This window comes from Phytophthora infestans, genomic scaffold (genome assembly GCF_000142945.1).
Source record: "Phytophthora infestans T30-4 supercont1.9 genomic scaffold, whole genome shotgun sequence".
Classification (NCBI taxonomy): Eukaryota; Oomycota; class Peronosporomycetes; order Peronosporales; family Peronosporaceae; genus Phytophthora; species Phytophthora infestans.
The window spans coordinates 3,072,088-3,090,335 of NW_003303750.1; the positions used below are offsets into that span (position 1 = coordinate 3,072,088).

Sequence of the window (18,248 nt, forward strand, 5' to 3'; positions counted from 1 at the left end):
AAACCACCACATTTTTCTGTGAAGAAAGAAATCAAACAGGACATAAAATGTTTAGAAGATTAAAGAAAGAACGTTCTTCCAGTTCAAGTTCTACAAATGAAAAAAAAGTAGATTTTTCGTTAGGTTAAGTGCTGTCCCTGGATAATTGTCTCGTCGAACAGAATCGACTGTACTGCGTACTACTATACTACTAGTACGAGAGTGGCGGCGGCCATGTATGATTGTGTGTGTTTGGGGGGGGGCGACTGGATTCTACCGCAGCCGTGAGAGTCGACGGCAGAGTGGCGTCGAATCTAGCACGAACGATAATGAAAGAACAAACCAAGTAGACTTTGTTCTGTATTCTGCGGTCAAGTGCTACGGTAGCCTTTATAATTGGGGCCATATCACGCCCTATTCGCTAAAGAATGCCTGGATTACCCACGTTGTGACTGCTGGTCTAAACGAGGCAGCGGTATACTTTGACGTACCGTCGGCGTCGATTAGTTCTTAGTCCTTCCCGAGCTTGTTTCTCATTTTCTCGAGCCACGTCTGTTCCTTCCGTGTTTCGAGGATAAACTTCTTGCGCTCTCTTATCTTTCTAAACTTTGCAATGGAGTTCAGCTTCGTCGCAGCTTCCAGAATAGCGTCACCGATGGCCCTCTCTTCCTCACTGTCATTTTGATCGCTGTCGATACGCCGAAGGAATCTGCCGCCATCCAAACGGGCTGACGCAACAATGTCAACCGACGCCCCATTCTCGGTAATTGGCTTGGCCTCCGTGACAGCAGGAAGCGCAGAGGTACCGAGATGGAGATTGGCCGCAGTCATCGTCGCTACGATGTATGTCAGGCGCATCCTTACCGTAGTTTTTGGAGGGTCTAAGACGAGAGGGTCGTTCGCTAAAGTGAGTTAGATGTGGAATGCCAAGAGAATCGAGAAATGCAGCTCTCGGAGTTTATCGAGTTGGCTTGTCCAGAGCACTTGTGCTTACTAACATACAGCGTTTGCAATCACTCCGTCACAGAATCATACACGCTCTCCTGCCAATTTCACAAACAGGGCAATTGTTTAAGGATTTGAAATCATTTGGTTCTATAATCAAAGCAAACCTTTTGCTATATATCAACGACAAGGGACATTTGCAACGGTTCTTGGAGCGGCCATCAAGAACATTCGCAATAGTGGCATATTTACGTAGGATGAAAAAAGAAGTCTAAGGACAAGTCCACTAGGGTTTCGCGTCTGCATGAGGCTAGATCACAGCTGTGATCTTGTGCTGGCTGTGAAATCCGCGGCACTTCATAATTTCATCTTATTCATAAAAAATACGACAGCCTTCCCGCCCTCGTGTGTTGCACCCACTTCCTCCTGATACACATGTCTAGTTAATATGGTCTTATCCATCTTTAACGTTAGTCCCTGCAATTAGGTATTTAATCATCCCTTGGTAACTGCATTCGTCATAAATTCATATTTTAGTCCGAGTATTGCTGCTCCCAAGGTAACAAACAACTAAAGCTCCATACTAGCACAGACGGAGCTACTGTATCTTGATGAGTTTAGTAAGTTCACTGCACAAAGCTCTTCGCCCACCGCAATTTAAAGTAATACAGTACTCATCCCCCGGTAAACCGTCAAGGGACCTTGTTCAGTATCATAGAGCTTATATGATTAATTTTTTTCCGGAGTGTGTATGGTTTAAGTCAGTACGGATGTGGCCCATTTATTGGGAACAACAGTTTACGGTTATCTGGATGCGCTAAATTCTGAAGTATTAAGTTCATGTCTTTTATTCATCAAACACGACTGCACGATCAAGACGTGTAAGCAGCCAGATCCATAGCAGCAGAAGAAAGGAGAGGATGTGGAGTGCAAAAATAATATGTGTAAGAAGTTGAATCTGTCCATCAATTTTCATATCCTGTGTTATGACGCATCAGGATCTAAACTGTTGTTACGTGGCAGCTGGATACGTTGTTGTGCATGCAGAACTGCTCTATTATATTACCTGTGCACTCCTGGACACAATATGCGTAACTATTGTCGAGTGCCAACCATAATTCAGTCATTGGTTTTTTTACGGGGCGGTTTTGGACACAAGCAAAAATGGTGGAAAGTTAACACACAAGTACAAAAAAAAGATTTTTCAAGGTATATATATTAGTATATCCACAACTCAGTTGAGAATTTGTTTTTAAAACGTGAGCTCTGATAATTAATTAAAACAAATTGTTTTAATACACGATATATTATCTGTAACATTTAAGTGCCACTATTGTCTTTTAATTGCCCACAAAAACTTAACCCTTACAAATGTTTAGTCACCCGTAGCCACACGTTTTATCGAAATCGGTGGTACGATGCTCACACTCTTCCGTTGCAATTATAATAATATTGCTGCGACAATGCCGCCTGTTTTACAATAACAGATCACCGTGTTTTGTAGCGATCTTACTTGCGTTTCTATATCGCTCAAATAGACGTGGGGCGGCAGCACATTTTAAAGGTAATTCTAAAGCAAAATACCCCGTGCAGCTGTTGTAGGCCCTCGATCGTTTGTGCCCACTAAATTGGCCACATAAATTCAACCTAAGCAGCGGAGAAGATTCGCATTCTGCGTGAATATACTCAATCTCAAGAAGCACCAGCAATTGTATAATAAAAACTACGTCAGTGAATGCTTCAAACCAGTCGAAGTGAATTGCTTACACGCTAGGATTGATTACGCTCAGCACTACGCCTTAGTCCAAATTTCACATCTTCATCATTTGTCAAGATTTGTTCACTTAATTTCAGAAACGTAAAGGAAGTAGATTAATAAATAAAGTCTGGAATGATTTTTTACCGCCTCCTAACCTTGTAGCGTGTCTGTCTGTCCGCATGTCAATCCGTCCGTCACACTCCATGTCTTCCTGCTTTGACCTTCATTTCGCATGGCTACACTCGGCCTATCTAATACAGTTTCCTCCCATCCTCCCGACCGCGCCTATCTTTCTGACTTGATCTAACTATGCCAAAATTACAAAAAAGCAAAAACGCCACATAATTTAATCGCGCCCTGCATATCCTTCATGTATGTTAAAAGGTCAGAGACGCCAGAAAAATTTCCTTGCGTCCCTGACCTTTTAACGTCTTTGACGTATGGTGTGTCTTGCAATATTAAATGTTTCGGAGGCGGCCTTAACGCCCCCACATTTAGCGATCCTCAAGGCCTCGCGCTTTTGCTTCATTGTGAAGCTTCGCTCAACGCGCTTCATCGCGCAAAATGACTTGATAATTACCGCCGCCAAAGAAGTGTATTATCTCCAGCCATTCATCATTTTTTGTAAGTAATTGGATTAAAAACTTCTTGTATAAAGATATGATTGGGTAAAAATACAAAACTAGTTACTATGGGAAGGATATTTACCTCCAGACTCCACAACGAAGCAGCTCAGACTCCACAACGATCGCACACTCTCCCATTGGCTAAAATACGTCCGTTTCATTTCTCCCACGTGTTGCTTGCCATTTACAAAAAGACCGACCACCGTACACATGACCTTGTCGTCGCGTTCCAGCATGCATCGTTGCAGCTGCAGCAGCCCTTTTCGGAACAGAAGTCCTGCCGCCGCCCATGACGGACCTGCAGGACGTGAAGGTCAATGGAGAGGACTTGTCGCCCGATAGCGGCCGCAACTGGAGCCCGGACGTGCTGCTGGAGCGTGTGAAGATATGACGCTGTGTCCTGGCGCATCCGGACTGGAGTCGCGTGCAGTGGGGCGAGTCGACCTAGTCTAATGTGTTGGGAGTGCTATGAGCTGGGAATATGGGGTGTGCTGCTCCTGCGCTGCACCATCAAGGCGACGATTCTTCGTGGGTCCACCGCATCAGTCAAGACAGAGTACGTAGTACTGATTGCATTTAATTCTGCGCTAAGGTTAATTATGAATGTGCTGGACTTATACGCAGTTGTGTCGTACCTTGTGAATCGGAAATACGTTTACACTGGATGGAAAGTGGGCAAGCCGCAGCATATCTGCAGTGACTTTAACATGAGGAGTATCTTCCATAAACGCCTCGAATCGGTTTGTACGTCAGACGCAGAGAGCTCTTTATCGCTTGCTCTTGGATTACACTGACCATCATGCTTGCCGAGAAGGCTGTCTCCGTAAATGTTTGCCCCTGATCCCTGCTACTGATAGTCATGAGTTGAAGGTGATCAACCTTGTTGTGGTTATGGTAACGGAAAGAGAATATGAGACGAGGTTATTGAGTTTTGTTTTCTGCCATTGTTGAATCTATCTGCTCGAGAGCTCGTCATCTCCGCTGGCACCCATGAGTTGGCGGTCAATGGTGTGGTAACAAAGCCTCGTGCCGTTTAAAGTTGAGGGAGGAGATGCCGATCTTCAACGAGGTAGGAAGGTGGTGCTTGACGTCTGGATGAAAAGGTATAAAAGTTTGGTAATTCAGCTGGCAATGATTCTTGGTTTTGCTTCTTTTAATTCTCCGACGTGTATATCCGCAGCGAATATTCCTAAAGAAGACCTGGCAAGAGTCAACAAGGTATCGTTAGCATTATTTTGCACTGGTTAGCCTCATCTTATACGACTCCGTGTTGTAAAACGTTCCTTACCTATGATATCCAGCATGATATCACAAGAACTCGCTATCCATCGTGCTCAACACCGTTGGCGACAATCCGCAAGCTTCCGAGCGGTGACTCCCCAAGCACGTACACACCAGGGACAATCAATACTCCTGCTTCTTTGACTTCCTGGCTTGTAAATCTGCATGTTCTTGCGTTGTGACCAGGCTTGTTGCACTTCGTGCAGTAGTATGCACCTGTCTGGTGTGCTCGCAGACGTGATGTTGGATGCGAAAACTTGTAAATGGTAGGAGTAGCATCGTGTTCATCGTACCCTTCTTCAACTATCGCATCTGTCCATTGCTGCTTCGTGGACGGCAGCTTGGCCTCTTCGCCCCTACTAAAAATCCGCTTTTCACCCCGCTGTGGTCACCAACTCTAGCTCTGCGCGTTCCTCCAGCTTGGCGGTAACGTGGTGCTGGTAACACACAACTACTTGCGGTCGTCATTTCATTAACGGGCAAGTTAATCTTCACCGCACACATTGCAACACGCATGTTGCGGACTAAATATGCTGGGTGAAAATACTGTAGCACAGGAATCTTGCCAGGATTGCGTCTCTCCAAGTCAAAGAGAATAGCCTGGATATGGCGACACGGAATTTCTAATTGTTCCGAAACGCGGCACGGCCGACACTTTCCCGAAATCATGTTCGTCTCAAACATTTTCGTCGCTGAAGCAACATCGCTGCGGTCAAATGGGTCGAATACATAAAAGCAGCCGATTTGAGACGGCAACACTGTAAGCTTCGCAACATGCTTCTGTTCGGCGTCAAATAGCTTCTGAGCATGTGGTGTGATGTCAAATTGCTCAGCAACCCAACTTTGTGCAGTCTCTAACAAAGCATGGTGATTCTCTACAGCTCGCAAGCAGTAAGCTCTCAAAGCTTTAAACACAAGGTTGTTGCGGGCTCGCTTGAAAGATAAGCCGTTGTTATCACCTTCTACTCCGCTGGTTGAACGCACACCAAAAAGAGGAAGGCCGAATCCATAAGAAGACGTATCTTTCCAATTCTCCTTGAGCCACGCAGTTTCACCATCGCTCAAATCACTGTTGCCCAAGACTGTCCAGCTAGTCGGGTGAATCTCCTGCAGGTACGTCCACACAAATTCCTCCGTGGGTTTTCCACCACTACCGGACGGTATTCCAACCGGAAACATCTCCTTCAAAGTTTCGATGTTCCGCTCATATTCACGTACTGTGCGAGCCGATTGCAAGCGCATTATGTGCTGATTGACATTGTCTTTTTTTACATCGACCTTCTTGAATTTGTCGACGGTGTTAAACCGAATGTGAACTGCACAAAACTTGAGATGCACGTGTAAGCCTAACCGTTGGAGCTCTTCCTGAGCGCCAAGTTGTTCCCCATGATCCGAGAAGGTCGGTCGGTCATGTAGCAATACTCCTGCTGCAATGCAGTTTGCAAAAAACCAAACAAATTTTTTAATGGTCTCTTTGTGAACGTACGCGACAGCAACAGGTATAATTCTCTTGTTGCCGTCCTTTCCAACTAGTGTCAAACAAACGCCATTATACTTTTCGTGTTTCATGTGGGTTCCGTCACACTCCCACACAGGAAGAAGTGAGTCCTGAACTTTCAAAGTTGGACCAATTGAAAAAAAGAACGATAGAAACGACCCGAATCATCGAGCTGGCAACACACACGCGAACCTTCGTTTTGTTCTGCGAACAACGCCATGTATGCTGGGAGCGCCTTGAATTCTTCGTTTGTATCGCTTTCCAACCAACTGAAAGCAGAGCTGATAGCTCGGTAAAGCACAGAATGTTTCTTCGAAACATTGCTGTGCTCGACAGACTCCAAATTGTTGATAACTCGAGTCTTTGACGAACTATGGCCCTCCAAAATGGCCGCTCGAAATCCGTCCAAGCGCTCGATTTGACCTCTATTTGGGTTGGCCGTGCTACAACAGCATTGAGCATGTTGAAGATTCAATTTCGAAGTGTACCAAAAGTTGTCTGGAACAAAGCTGAGCTTGGTCACCGGTCGCTTACGTTTACTCTTCGTTTCTAATCTCACTCGTTTCCGTGATAAGACAACGAAGCACTGACAGCACCTCGCAGAACAAACCCATTTCCTGTAGTTTCCATGGTTGTTCTCGAGCCGTACAGACTTGTTTGTATTCAGTGCAAAGTCATTGATTAATTTCCCAGCAATATCAGCATTTGCGAAAGCAATGTGAAGGGAAATATCGCTCTAGCCATACTCTCCCAATAAGTCAATCGGCATTTTACTTCTCCAGCGCGAATTCCTGTATGTTGTGCCTAGCTACGTACTCCTATCTTCCTAAAAACAACTTTTGAAACGGACGTATTTTAGCCAATGGGAGAGTGTGCGTTCGTTGTGGAGTTCGTTGTGGAGTCTGGAGGTAAATATCCCTATGGGAAAGCGGTGTGCTCACAATCACTAGTCGGATTTTTGTGTCTGTTGGATTTCTCCGTCGTTGTCTGTAGTTTCTCTCAAACCTGGCGCAAAAACACTCAACTAAATGGAGCTTTGTAAAACGGCCACACTCTCCAGATCAGCGTCCGAGCGTCCAGGATAAATTATTACTACGTACAAATTACCTTTTTTAAGAATGGGTGGGCCTCCGTTGAAATGGGATAAGAAATGCAGTGGTCGTTTGAAAGAACGTCTAACGAACCATACACGAGTTTTATTTGAGTAAAGTTTGTCTTCTGCATTACTGCGCCCGAGACATATTTTTGATAGCATCAAGGCGAGTGCCAGTATCGCGACCTCATTCGAGTGACGTTGTGGCCGAGCTTTAAGCTCTGGTAGCTTGAAACCGCCTCTTAGCCATGGATACTCCTGTACGCTTGATATTTCTCGAGGAGACTCGCCGGAATGTGCTCTGCGATGTCATCCGCGGAGTATCCACGGCTTTTCCATTTTCCAAACATGAGGAATCGAAAAATTTCATCGTGCTGCATATCAGACAGTTTCAATGCGCTGAATAAGTTAAGATTCCTCTCTTCATTGTCGTATCACGTAATTTTGTTTTTGCTATCCATCGCTTGGTAGATTCGGAGAAACCGCTTGTCATTCCGGGCGAGAACACGTGAGGTCTGATCGGTCTTTGACACTGCTGCGCCACTTGCAATGAGGATAGTCGCGAGAACCGCAACAGTGAAGTTGACAAGACGCATGGCCGGAATTTTTCTTGTGGACTGGTGGATAAATTGTGGAATGAGAAATGAGGTGGTTGGACGTCGCCCGGTACGGTTAAAACTACATATTTCTAATATCCTGGTAATCTTTCCTGAACTATTTGTGATTACTACGGGTCGCAGAAAACTTTTTGGATTAGCAGGCATGCCCGCAGGGAACTGCGTTCAGAAAAGAGACAAATACCTTTTGAAGCGCTCAAAGGTACTCCTTCTTAAATGAAGGAAATTATGCCCTATCAAAGCGGATGTATTAATATGTTGTTATAAGAGATTACCTTTAATCTTGATGCCCTTACAAGAATTAAGTATAACCATTTGGATTTCGTAATCCTAGCCTAATCTGCAGGCATGTCCGCAGACGGTATTTTCAAAACGGTCCCTTTTGACTGAAGAGAGGGAATCCTAATTACCCGGATGTATAATTGTTTTTGCACTCTATTTGTCAAGGTACAATACGACCACCATACAACATTCTTTATAAACAACATACCTCTTTCTGAATTGCTCTTTTTCTCACCATCGACAGATAATACACATCCCAAACCACTGTGTTATAGGAATTCTGACCACACGTTTGTTGTGTGGTTTGGATGCCAATTCTCACTTCGCAATTTGACTCGCTTTCGACACCTAAAGCATCCAGACACCAGCAATGCGCCTAACTTACGTCTTGCTGGCCGCTGCGTCGATTCTATTCGCCCGCCACGTCATCTCTACCCCATACTTCGCTAATGATGTTGCGCTAACTGGTGTACTGTCACTGGGCTTCATTCACTTCGTTGGCGCTGACCAAAGTGTAAGCGACCAGTCCCGGTTTCTCAGAGGCGGCAACATCGACGAAGATGACAACGAAGAGAGAAACTTTCTGGAGCTTGTTAAGCTAGCGATGACTAACAGCTTTGTTAACAAGATGATAAAGCAGGAGTCGTTTTCGGATCTCGAGAAAATTGACGACTTGGGGGAGCTCAAGAGGATTTCGACTGTTATAGAAAACAAGCTGAATAATCTGTTTAAGCAGGCTGACGATGCGAACAAGAGTCCCGACGACCTGGCCAAGATACTGAAAGAAATGCCAGATGCCGACGATGCCCTGACGGCTAAGACATTGGAAATGTACACTGACTACTTGAAAACGGTCGGCGTAAGAGTCCCCACGTAGTCTCGACGGTGGAAAGTACAAACCGTTTTTCAGAAATACATTGGTCCCTACAATAACAGGACATAAAATGCAAAAACACTGCTGAGAACGGCTTGCGAGACACAGAAATGCATAATTGAGTAAGACCTTTCACACCTGATTTAACCCGTGGACGACTTCTCTATCAGGCATAGCAGCACATCGTGTTTGAGCTATTAAAATCCGTATAATGCACCAGGTGAGGAAGCATGCCGGCTTACAGAAGCATAACATGCAGATGTACTTTGCTGTGCGTTTCCAGGTCTAGTGTGGAGGCACCCAGGCCTATCATACTGAAATCGTCTACCTATATGGATTTAAGTAAGAAAGTTTCTCCTGGACTCATGGATAAGTAATCATTTGCTAGACTGTGAAACACCAGGTCATTCAACGCTTCTTCGCCTACGTGCAGCCCCAATTACATGTATACACGTGTAGACCTCCACTAATTTCGACTCTATGTCAGGAATACTTGTGAAAATGCAATGGAGCATCGCATTCTCCAAAACACTTAAAATATTGAATAACATGATAGCGTTTAGATGGATTACTGTCGTTTTGTATTTTCGGCAATATACTTGTTGGTGGGCCTGTGACAGACTAAATCTTAATTGGACTAGTTACAGGTTTTGGTACATAATATTTCAGTACCGACTTCGACTGCATAGAGAACACATACAAATCGTATGTGCTCTCGATGCAGGATGAATTATATTAACGCTGCTGGTTGCTGTTTACTGACATCAAATTAATTACTAGTTTTCCTTGTCCTTAAAGTTCCGTATCAGCTACTGTATTGTGCCAGTTACGTGCCACTTTTGGCAGGCCTAAATTTGAGTCTGCATTACTTTTCAGCGATATGTCCTATTTATCAATAAAAACACTCCTAAAATGCGCTGCCTACTTTGGGTCACAAATGACCATGCGTTGAAAAATGTCCTCATTTAAGCGGGGTTGCCAGTTTCCTCGGCTGTAAAGATGAAAATCAAATCGCTTCGACAAAAAACATACATCCAATAGAAAAGAAGATTAAATACAAATTGTATTGTACACGTAACTGACACAGTACTTTATACATGTTCTTGCAACACAGGAAGCTGACGTTGTGCCAGCAATTGTGACGCCATCTAGGCGGTTGGTTCAAAGTGCTTAACCATGTTAACTGGACAAGAAAAAAGTAAGTGGCTAAACAGACGCCCTGTTTAGAGTCGAATTATGGGCGCTCATTTCTTACGTTTGCCTTTTCTTAACACACTGGCTCCGAACGGCATTCGCCAAAGACATGTAAGCGTATGTCGTAAAATACACCATTCATATGCTCTTGGTGTTTGTATTGACCATGTGTTTGCTATCGAGATTGGCATATAAGCTTTCAGCAGGTTTCCGATTCAATGCCGTAGCTCATACGACATTGAGAAGCAACAGAGGCCAAGAAATGTCGTAACCATCTACTAATCCATTCAACAGATGGCTAAGATGATGCAATGCCAGGGCTTTCATTTCAGAAAGCGCAAGGAAGAAGGTACGTCAGCTCAAGAAATGTTGCATTTAACCACACGAAACTAACCACTCATCAATTGATACGCAGCCTAAACTAATCATCGTTGCCATCATTATCATCGTCGCCACTGTTTCTGCTGTTGCTGCCTTGATCAAGGCGAAGATGGCGTTCCCGCCGCTTCGTTTTCTTGCGCTTCCAGCACTTTGGCCCGGTCGACGCAGCACAACTCACGTTTCTAAGTTGGAGGTGGGGGTCACTTGGCCGGCCTGAAAGTCGTCGTGCCAGATCTCAAAACAGGTTATGGCAACTTCCTTGTAGTCTCGGCGAATCCTGTTGCAAAACCAGCACTTTGCACTGCCGATAGAGCAGCGCACGCAATAATAAGGCGTTGCAAACGACTACCTCTTGTCTGTACGCAAGAGCGCGCAGACCTTACAAGATCGCTGACGGCGTTTTTGGACGCCGCTAACGGTGACCCAATCTTTAGACTACTGACCGCTATGGGTAGGCCGAACTGGTGCGCGCCGTCGCTTGTGACTTGACGGAGGTGGTGTCACCTCTATCCCCGCAAAATCTTTGGCCTTTAGCTGTTGGAGCTGGTTTGGAAGGACCGAAAACCACTCTGAACGCCTCGTAGCTACCGTTCGATTCACCTTGGCCGCCTCTTTGTGAAAGAGGTACGCGTTTACCAGCGCGAGATCAAGGACGTCAAGAAAAAGGCTTTTGTAATACTTGAGAAAACCGCGTCGACATCTGAAGCGAGTATGACTGGAGGCGGAGTTGATCAAGGCGATCGACTCCGCCCATCCAGTTCTGGTAGTCGCTTACCGCCGAAGGCCACCCGACCTATATCGCGCCAACTCGCTTGACCTTCCTCTCAATTAGGGATGGCATCAAAACGGAGCCAGTACACAAATAGTATACTGCTTTGCGATCCTACCAGAGGTACGAAACCATGCTGGGAACGGTGACCGAACGCGAATACACGAATGGACCGCGGGGGATGGTTGCAGGGCGTATCTTGATTTCGACAGGGTCTTCTTGTTGAAGCCCAGGCGGTTCGTCTGAATAGTCCCAACCACATAGATTTGCATCTTTAGTAGCTCAACAGCAACTATTACGGACGAGTAATACCGGTCAATGACGACAACATGCCACGGGTGGTGCCACGCTGGAGTGAGGGCAAATTTCAAGCTCCGCACGACGGCTGCTGCTCCAGTTTTAACCCCTTGACCGCGACGGCCTGTATCAGACACGATATCAAAAAAAGCTTATCCTGGACCATACACGATAAGAAAATTTGACTTAACATTTTGTATTGCTCTATACAAATGTTAAGTTAAATAGGATTTGGGGTGCCGGCATGTCTCACCTATTCACCCGCGCAACTATTCACTTTGTAAAAATCAAGGCTGACAGGTTTTAGTCTAATGTGCACCACGTAGTACAAAGTCTCACAATCAGCGGCCCCGACGCCACTCATTCATCTCATTCGAGAATTTGCAGACTACCGGACGGATGTCAGGATTTCGCGCCCGCTGGGCTGAGCTCAAGAAAGAAGGATGGACTTCCAAAAGGCCCACTGGCCTTTCGGTTGACTTTACGTATATAAGGCCGGGAAAGGACAAAGGCAGACACACGTGGCAAGAACGTTTTTGTCGGGGAGGAAGAACTAATGCGCTATTTGGCGAGGCTTGATATCGGTGCGCTTTTGGTTGCGTTGTCGAGTATTGTTTCCTTACTGATAACTTTTGTTTGTTGAGAGAGTGCTGCGAAAGCCAAGCAAGTGTTGGAGCAGCCCACTGGAGATCTGCGTGAGGAGCATAATAGTTCCGAGCGTACAACTGTTAGCGCCGACGGTATGAAGCTGCTGATTTGTTGGATACACGTTACTGGATTTCTCTAACTTGTATCGGACAATTGTTTGCCGTTACAGCTACAGCATCGCCACTCCTAGCGACGCAGCGGTGCTCCGATTATCAAAGTCAACAGCAGATTAATGAAGGTAGAGATATTGGTTTTCGGGTATTGTACAAATTTACATTTATGCCTAACTTGTATGTGAAGTGGTACGATACAGCTACTGCTTCAGATGCCGACAGCTTGGTTAGCAGCGCTAACAGTAGGGCGGTGCCGGTGACTTTGCTGTGCACATCCCCTCATGTTACCCCAAGTCCATTGCGCGAATCCCCCCACTTGTCAACATCTATGCCCGAAGAAGGTCTGTTTTGGTGGCACGTCTGAGTCCGATGAGGGTGAAGATCCTCAACGGAACTTGGGTAGCGCATTTAATGCGGTTGACGATGCTCCTGTAGCTCCGGAACCGAGCCGGTCAACCAGGATTGCTGACTTGTATTCGGGTATGTTACCTTGTATGTACACGATATAGATACAAGCTACTAACATTATCTTGTATGTGCTGGTTATAATAGATGTCAATATAGTAAGAGATTATGATGACCCGGATGAATACCAAGCAATGTCGTCAGAGGCTGAAAATGACGACGGAGTCGGTAGTGATGAGAACAGTGAGTTTGACGAAGAGTCCGAAGACAGAGGCGCTGACGAACTGGATGAGGAGGATACTGAAGATCCGCTATTCACTGAGTCCCTGATCGACGCTGTTGGTGACTTTGCGAATATTGCAAGCGGCACGATAGCCGCTGATATCCTGAAGGGCATGTCTACTAGTGGGTGGTCTAAACCTGTAACATACAGCCCATTTTCATACCTGAACCAGCCTTACGTACCTCGTTCGATTGAGTCACTTCGAGAGAATTAACCTGGCGTTTGTGGAGACGACTACGGACCAACACCTCGTGCACTTGAGGCGGCATCTTCGGCGAGTGGAGCACTATTTTTTTTACAGCCTCGGCTGTGGGAGAGTATTGCTGAAGTCAGCAACGAGTACTTATTGGAGAAGATTGACGAAAGAGTCGAAAGCCAGTACGAAAAGGGAGAAAACGTCACCTGCATTTAGAAAGTGCTCGCGTGCTAATATCAAGGCGTCGCTGCTAAGAACACCTGACATCACCGCTCGCGAGCTGTGCATCTTTGTGGGGCTTCTAATTGCCAGAGCGATATCGCCAAACAAAGAAAAGCTGGAGAATCACTGGAAGATGACCGATGAAAGCGCAATCCCACGCGGTCGGTTTGGCCTATTCATGACAAGGGACCAGTTCATGCATATTTCAAGGAATCTGCACTTTTGTCGTAGCAACAACCCTCGCGCTGCTGGTGACCGTATTTGGAAGCTGCGTCCGGTATTTGATGCTGTTCAACAGCGATTTCAAGCTGGATATATGGCTCCTCCGGTCCTGGTCTTCGATGAAGCCATGCTGCCATCTCAATCGTCTTTCAACAAGACCAGAATCTACATGAAGGATAAGCCGCATAAGTGGGGGACCAAGCTATTCATGCTGTGCTGCTCGTCGATGGCCTACTGCATGAGGTAAGTAAAAAGGAGCGCGCCACTAGGGCGCGCTCCTTTTTGTTGTTGTTGCAAAGTCCCCTTAACGTGTACTGTACATTTTACTAATATGCGTATATTGTATGATACAGGTTTGAAGTTTATTGCGGCAAACGGCAAACACATGGGACTGCAGCACCCACCGATACCAAGTCTGGACCCGCGGCAGTTATTCGCAACCTGGCAGAGGTGTTTGGCCCCAGTAGAACTATTGAGAAGCGGCTAATCGTCATTGACCGCTTCTACACCTTGCCTGCATTATCAATGCAGCTTTTAGCGATGGGGTACTACAGTATTGGGACGTTGATGAATAACAGCCGCGGTCTGTGCAAAGAGATCATTATCAAGCTGAAAAAGCGTCCTGCTAATGTGCTAAGTGGCAGTTACACTGTTACCGAGTCAACATTAGTACCAAGCGTCAAGAGGGTGTGTTGATGGGATAACCGCCCCGTTCACTTACTCTGCGCTGGTAGAAGCGCTCAGCAAGATCGAGCTCAGTGTAGAGAGAAATCAGGCGAAAAAGTGGACGTTGCTTGCCCAAGGACACTGAAGGACTACCAGACGTTTATGGGCGGAGTTGATGTACATGATCAACTCCGCCTACAAAGGCAAGTATTACTACCCTGTATGTACATGATAATTTGTTTCTAATCCTGTATTATACACGCTATAAGAAGGTATTCGCTACAGCTTACTTTGAAGTACAAAAAATACTACAAGTCGCTTTTCTTGGGGTTCGTTGACCTCGCTATCGTAAATCCGTTTATAGTGTTCCACCGTCGTCGCACAAACGAAGGTAAACCAAAGCTCAAGCACGTCAAGTTCATGAAACAGCTTCACACAGAGCTGGTGCAGCTACAGGAGTCAGACTGGAGCACCCTGTGCAGTATGGAGGGCACCCCAGTAAAGACGCCGGCATCCGTGAGGCAGCGTGCGCACGTGCCCATCCATGTTGACGAGTGGCGAGAGGGAAACAACGGACAGGGCCAGAAGCGCAGACAGAGAGCTTGTAAGGTGTGCTCGATGTTGAAGGGGGTTGACGAGGCGAAAGGTGGCGAGACAACCTTTTACTGCAGCTCATGTAAGTTGTCCTCTAGCACCAAGCAACCAAAAGCCGCTCGCGTGTATCTGTGCAACAAAGTCAAGCACGCAATCAATGGTGAAGCCGTCTCCTGCTTTGAGATTTGGCACAAGTGCTGTCGCAATGGCAACTTGCTCCCACCGACAAAGAAGAAAAAGAGGATTCGCGCTCGGAGACCCGGTTCGAGCTCTGCAGAAGCAACGGGGTTAACAAGTGAAGACGCTAGTGACGGGGAGAGTGAAGACGCGGATGACAGCGCTCCTCGGCCAAAGAGACGTCACCGCGAGGAAACGACATCGTGAGCAGCTGCTTTTGGCTGTTGTAGCTACTTGAATCCAGTATCGCATGTGTCCGAAATTCTGCTGCTGCTGTTGAAGTCTATATTTTGACAAATATATCCAGCGATCACACGGCCCTGACGCGTGGTTGTTTCTTCTTTGCTCCTATATCGGACACGATAACTAATAAGCTTGTATCAGAGAGAGCTCTCAGATTGAATAATACACGATAGTAAATTTTCACCATCTTAGGTGTTGGGATTGAGTGCGGCTATCCAATATACACGATACTTAATATACTAGATTTACTATCGTAACCATTTCCGACATACACGCTAACAACGATAGGGTTTAGGGAGGTGGCCGCACTGGAAATCCTTCGCGGTCAAGGGGTTAAACTCAACTCCAGTTTCACATCCGTCCGTGTTGTTCCGCTTGCCTACGTAAACTTCAACCCGAGGAAGATACGACATACATAGCAGTTAGGATTTGAAACACCATGTAAGGGACGATATTGAATAAAGAGCAAAAAAATACATGTGGCAGTACGCGGGCTTAGCGTCACACAACCTAAAACGTTTTTGAGCCGTAACGGTGGGGCTTGTCAGACATAAACATACGGGTGGTATTGCGCCTCGACGTGGCAGGCAGGACCCCTTCATCGAACGAGAACGCCGCTGGGGGAGACTAGACAGTCATGAACCGCTTTTGGATCTTGTCAATCACGGGTCGTACCTTCCACAGCTTGTCGCGACCGCGATCGATGGTATTATCTACGAAGTGAAGATCGCGTAGGAAACCCTGACACCATGGACCAGTGCGCTGCGAATCGCCTTTTCTGCGGGCAAAGCATCCGGGCACCAAGAAGGCCAACGACATGAAGAATCTCATGTACACTGTATGCCTGCACCGCCTTCAATCGCCGAGTAATTTGTGCTACAATATCACGGCGGCGCCCATTTTGCCGTGCAAAAACTCCTTTCCACACGCTTGCCGACGTGCTAAATGTTGTAGCGGTTCGTCTCCGTAGTGATCATGACCCACAAGGACTTCGGCATAAAGTAGAAGAGGGTGAGGATTGGCAAACGCCAAACGTCCAGTAGATCACCAACCGGTTGAGCCTCCTCCTGGCCCAGTCCAGGGTAAACAGTTGCATCTGACTCGTACTCACTCGGAACCGAAGCCCAATCCATATATTGTAGTTCTTGTTTGCGCGTCTGTTCAGCTGTCCGCTCAATGTATTGCTACCAACCGGCAGACATACCAGAAAAACGTCATCCATTTCGACTGCATCACCATCCGAGAGTACGTCAACCTCTTCGTTGATATGGTCACAATCAGAATCGCGTTCGCAGACACCGACACCATCGCTCTCGTCTGAACTGTAATCCTCATACTCACTGCTGTTCTCCCCGTCTTGCAATACGTTGACGTCGTCGTTAGGACGCTGCGGAACTCGAGCTCGTCATGGGTTCTCGGTAGGCACAGATGGGCGTAATGCACGATCGGCGTCCCCCGCAATCTCCAATCCCGACGCCTCGGACAGCAAGTACAACCCAGCCGCGGTATCTCGCTGCTCCTAGTCGTCTAGAAGATGTCTCGGTGAGAGATTGAACGCTCTCGTTACAGCGCTCTGCGAAGGCATCATCTCGGGCTCGTCGGAGGGGCCGAACATCTGCGTGATAGTACTCTGCGACAGATGAACACTTGTGATGATTTGGGAGGGCGTAATGTCGTCTCCATCGACACCTTCTGCACTCTGAGACTGCTCATTACTCTCAGCGTTCTCCTGGGCTTGTCCAGGCTCACCGATGCCCGCGACCTCCTCCGTAGTATCCCCAACCTGCAAACCTGACTGGAAGGCGTAATCACTTTCGCCTACAAACACACGAGATTCCTCAGGAGATGTATATGTCCACTGTGTCCGTAGTCCTGTCGGCCGCTTGGACATCCACCCCGCTGCCTTGTGTTGCCGCCATAGATGCCCGAAGTCTACGTCGTGTGCGGCCAAAGCCGGAGCGGCAAGTTTGTCCCGGCGACTGGATCGCTTGTACACCATCCAGCAAATTCTCGAATGAGTGGACAAGTATCCACCTTCAATCTGATCCCCTTCCCCTGCCCTGGTTTTGTTTCGTTTCTGAAATACCTCTCGCAGCTTGCATCTTCCAAAATATTTGATTAAGGTGCTAGTGAATCGCTGCTGAGCCATTTGCTAATATATTAAGCAGTGTGTAACGGGGTAACCGAGTACGTTGCCCTAGGTGTACGCCTAGTTACATGAAGTGTGACACGTCATACTTCGGGATATTTGGTACACGGTACCAGAGTCGTCCGAAGCCAACCATTGGCTGATGACATTGCTTTTATATAGGTGACTTATAGCTTGTATTATTAGCTTAAGCTTAGCCTACCAATAAATATACTCAGTTTAAAACCTACCTTAAATTGGTCACTTCACTTCTCTTTAGGTTAAGGGGGCCTGCGAGCTGCCGTTCACTGAGGGTTTGTATACTCTCGGATGCTAACTTCCTCTAGCGCAAGGTGCTGTGTGACCCCGTCACACTTGGTAGCACTCATAGTCAATCCACGCCAACGCGGGTAGACTACCTGAACCTCTCTGACGTTCGTTGCCATGGATAGGATCGACTTCTCTCATCTGAACGACTCACAGTTCGATTCGGTTCGGAAGATGGCTGGCATATTCGGGATGGAGGCCCTGCAGAGCCTGGTGGCGTCAACACCGGCCGAGCAGATCGAGCGCGTCAATGCGTTTGACGCTTGCGAGCAGGGGCCCATCGCGCATGTGCGGAAGAACCTGCAGGCTCCGGCGGCGGAAACACATCCGCCACACCTGAAGCCAATACGGCTGAAGGTTAAACCGTATGAAGAGAAGGAAGATGAGAACCTTCACTTCTGAGTCCGAGAAGTGAAGCTCGCAATGGAC

At 46.8% G+C, this 18,248-nt stretch overlaps 4 protein-coding genes across 4 annotated transcripts; 2 read left to right on the top strand and 2 right to left on the bottom strand.

Moving 5' to 3' along the window:
* Positions 1–489: 489 nt before the first annotated feature.
* On the bottom strand, positions 490–837 carry PITG_06071 (secreted RxLR effector peptide protein, putative; the record flags this gene model as incomplete). Its single annotated transcript, XM_002998218.1, has 1 exon — positions 490–837. The coding sequence occupies one exon, from the start codon at positions 835–837 to the stop codon at positions 490–492; it is 348 nt and encodes a 115-aa protein (XP_002998264.1).
* A 2,673-nt stretch (positions 838–3,510) lies between these two features.
* Positions 3,511–3,700, top strand: PITG_06072 (uncharacterized protein; the record flags this gene model as incomplete). The annotated part of the gene is made up of 1 exon (XM_002998219.1): positions 3,511–3,700. The coding sequence occupies one exon, from the start codon at positions 3,599–3,601 to the stop codon at positions 3,698–3,700; it is 102 nt and encodes a 33-aa protein (XP_002998265.1).
* A 930-nt stretch (positions 3,701–4,630) lies between these two features.
* PITG_06073 (uncharacterized protein) lies at positions 4,631–5,978 on the bottom strand (the record flags this gene model as incomplete). The annotated part of the gene is made up of 4 exons (XM_002998220.1): positions 4,631–4,946; positions 4,987–5,027; positions 5,575–5,906; positions 5,942–5,978. The coding sequence occupies 4 exons, from the start codon at positions 5,976–5,978 to the stop codon at positions 4,631–4,633; spliced, it is 726 nt and encodes a 241-aa protein (XP_002998266.1).
* Positions 5,979–8,450: 2,472 nt separating this feature from the next.
* On the top strand, positions 8,451–8,957 carry PITG_06074 (secreted RxLR effector peptide protein, putative; the record flags this gene model as incomplete). The annotated part of the gene is made up of 1 exon (XM_002998221.1): positions 8,451–8,957. One exon carries the CDS (start codon positions 8,451–8,453, stop codon positions 8,955–8,957), a length of 507 nt encoding a protein of 168 aa, XP_002998267.1.
* Between the last annotated feature and the right edge of the window lie 9,291 nt (positions 8,958–18,248).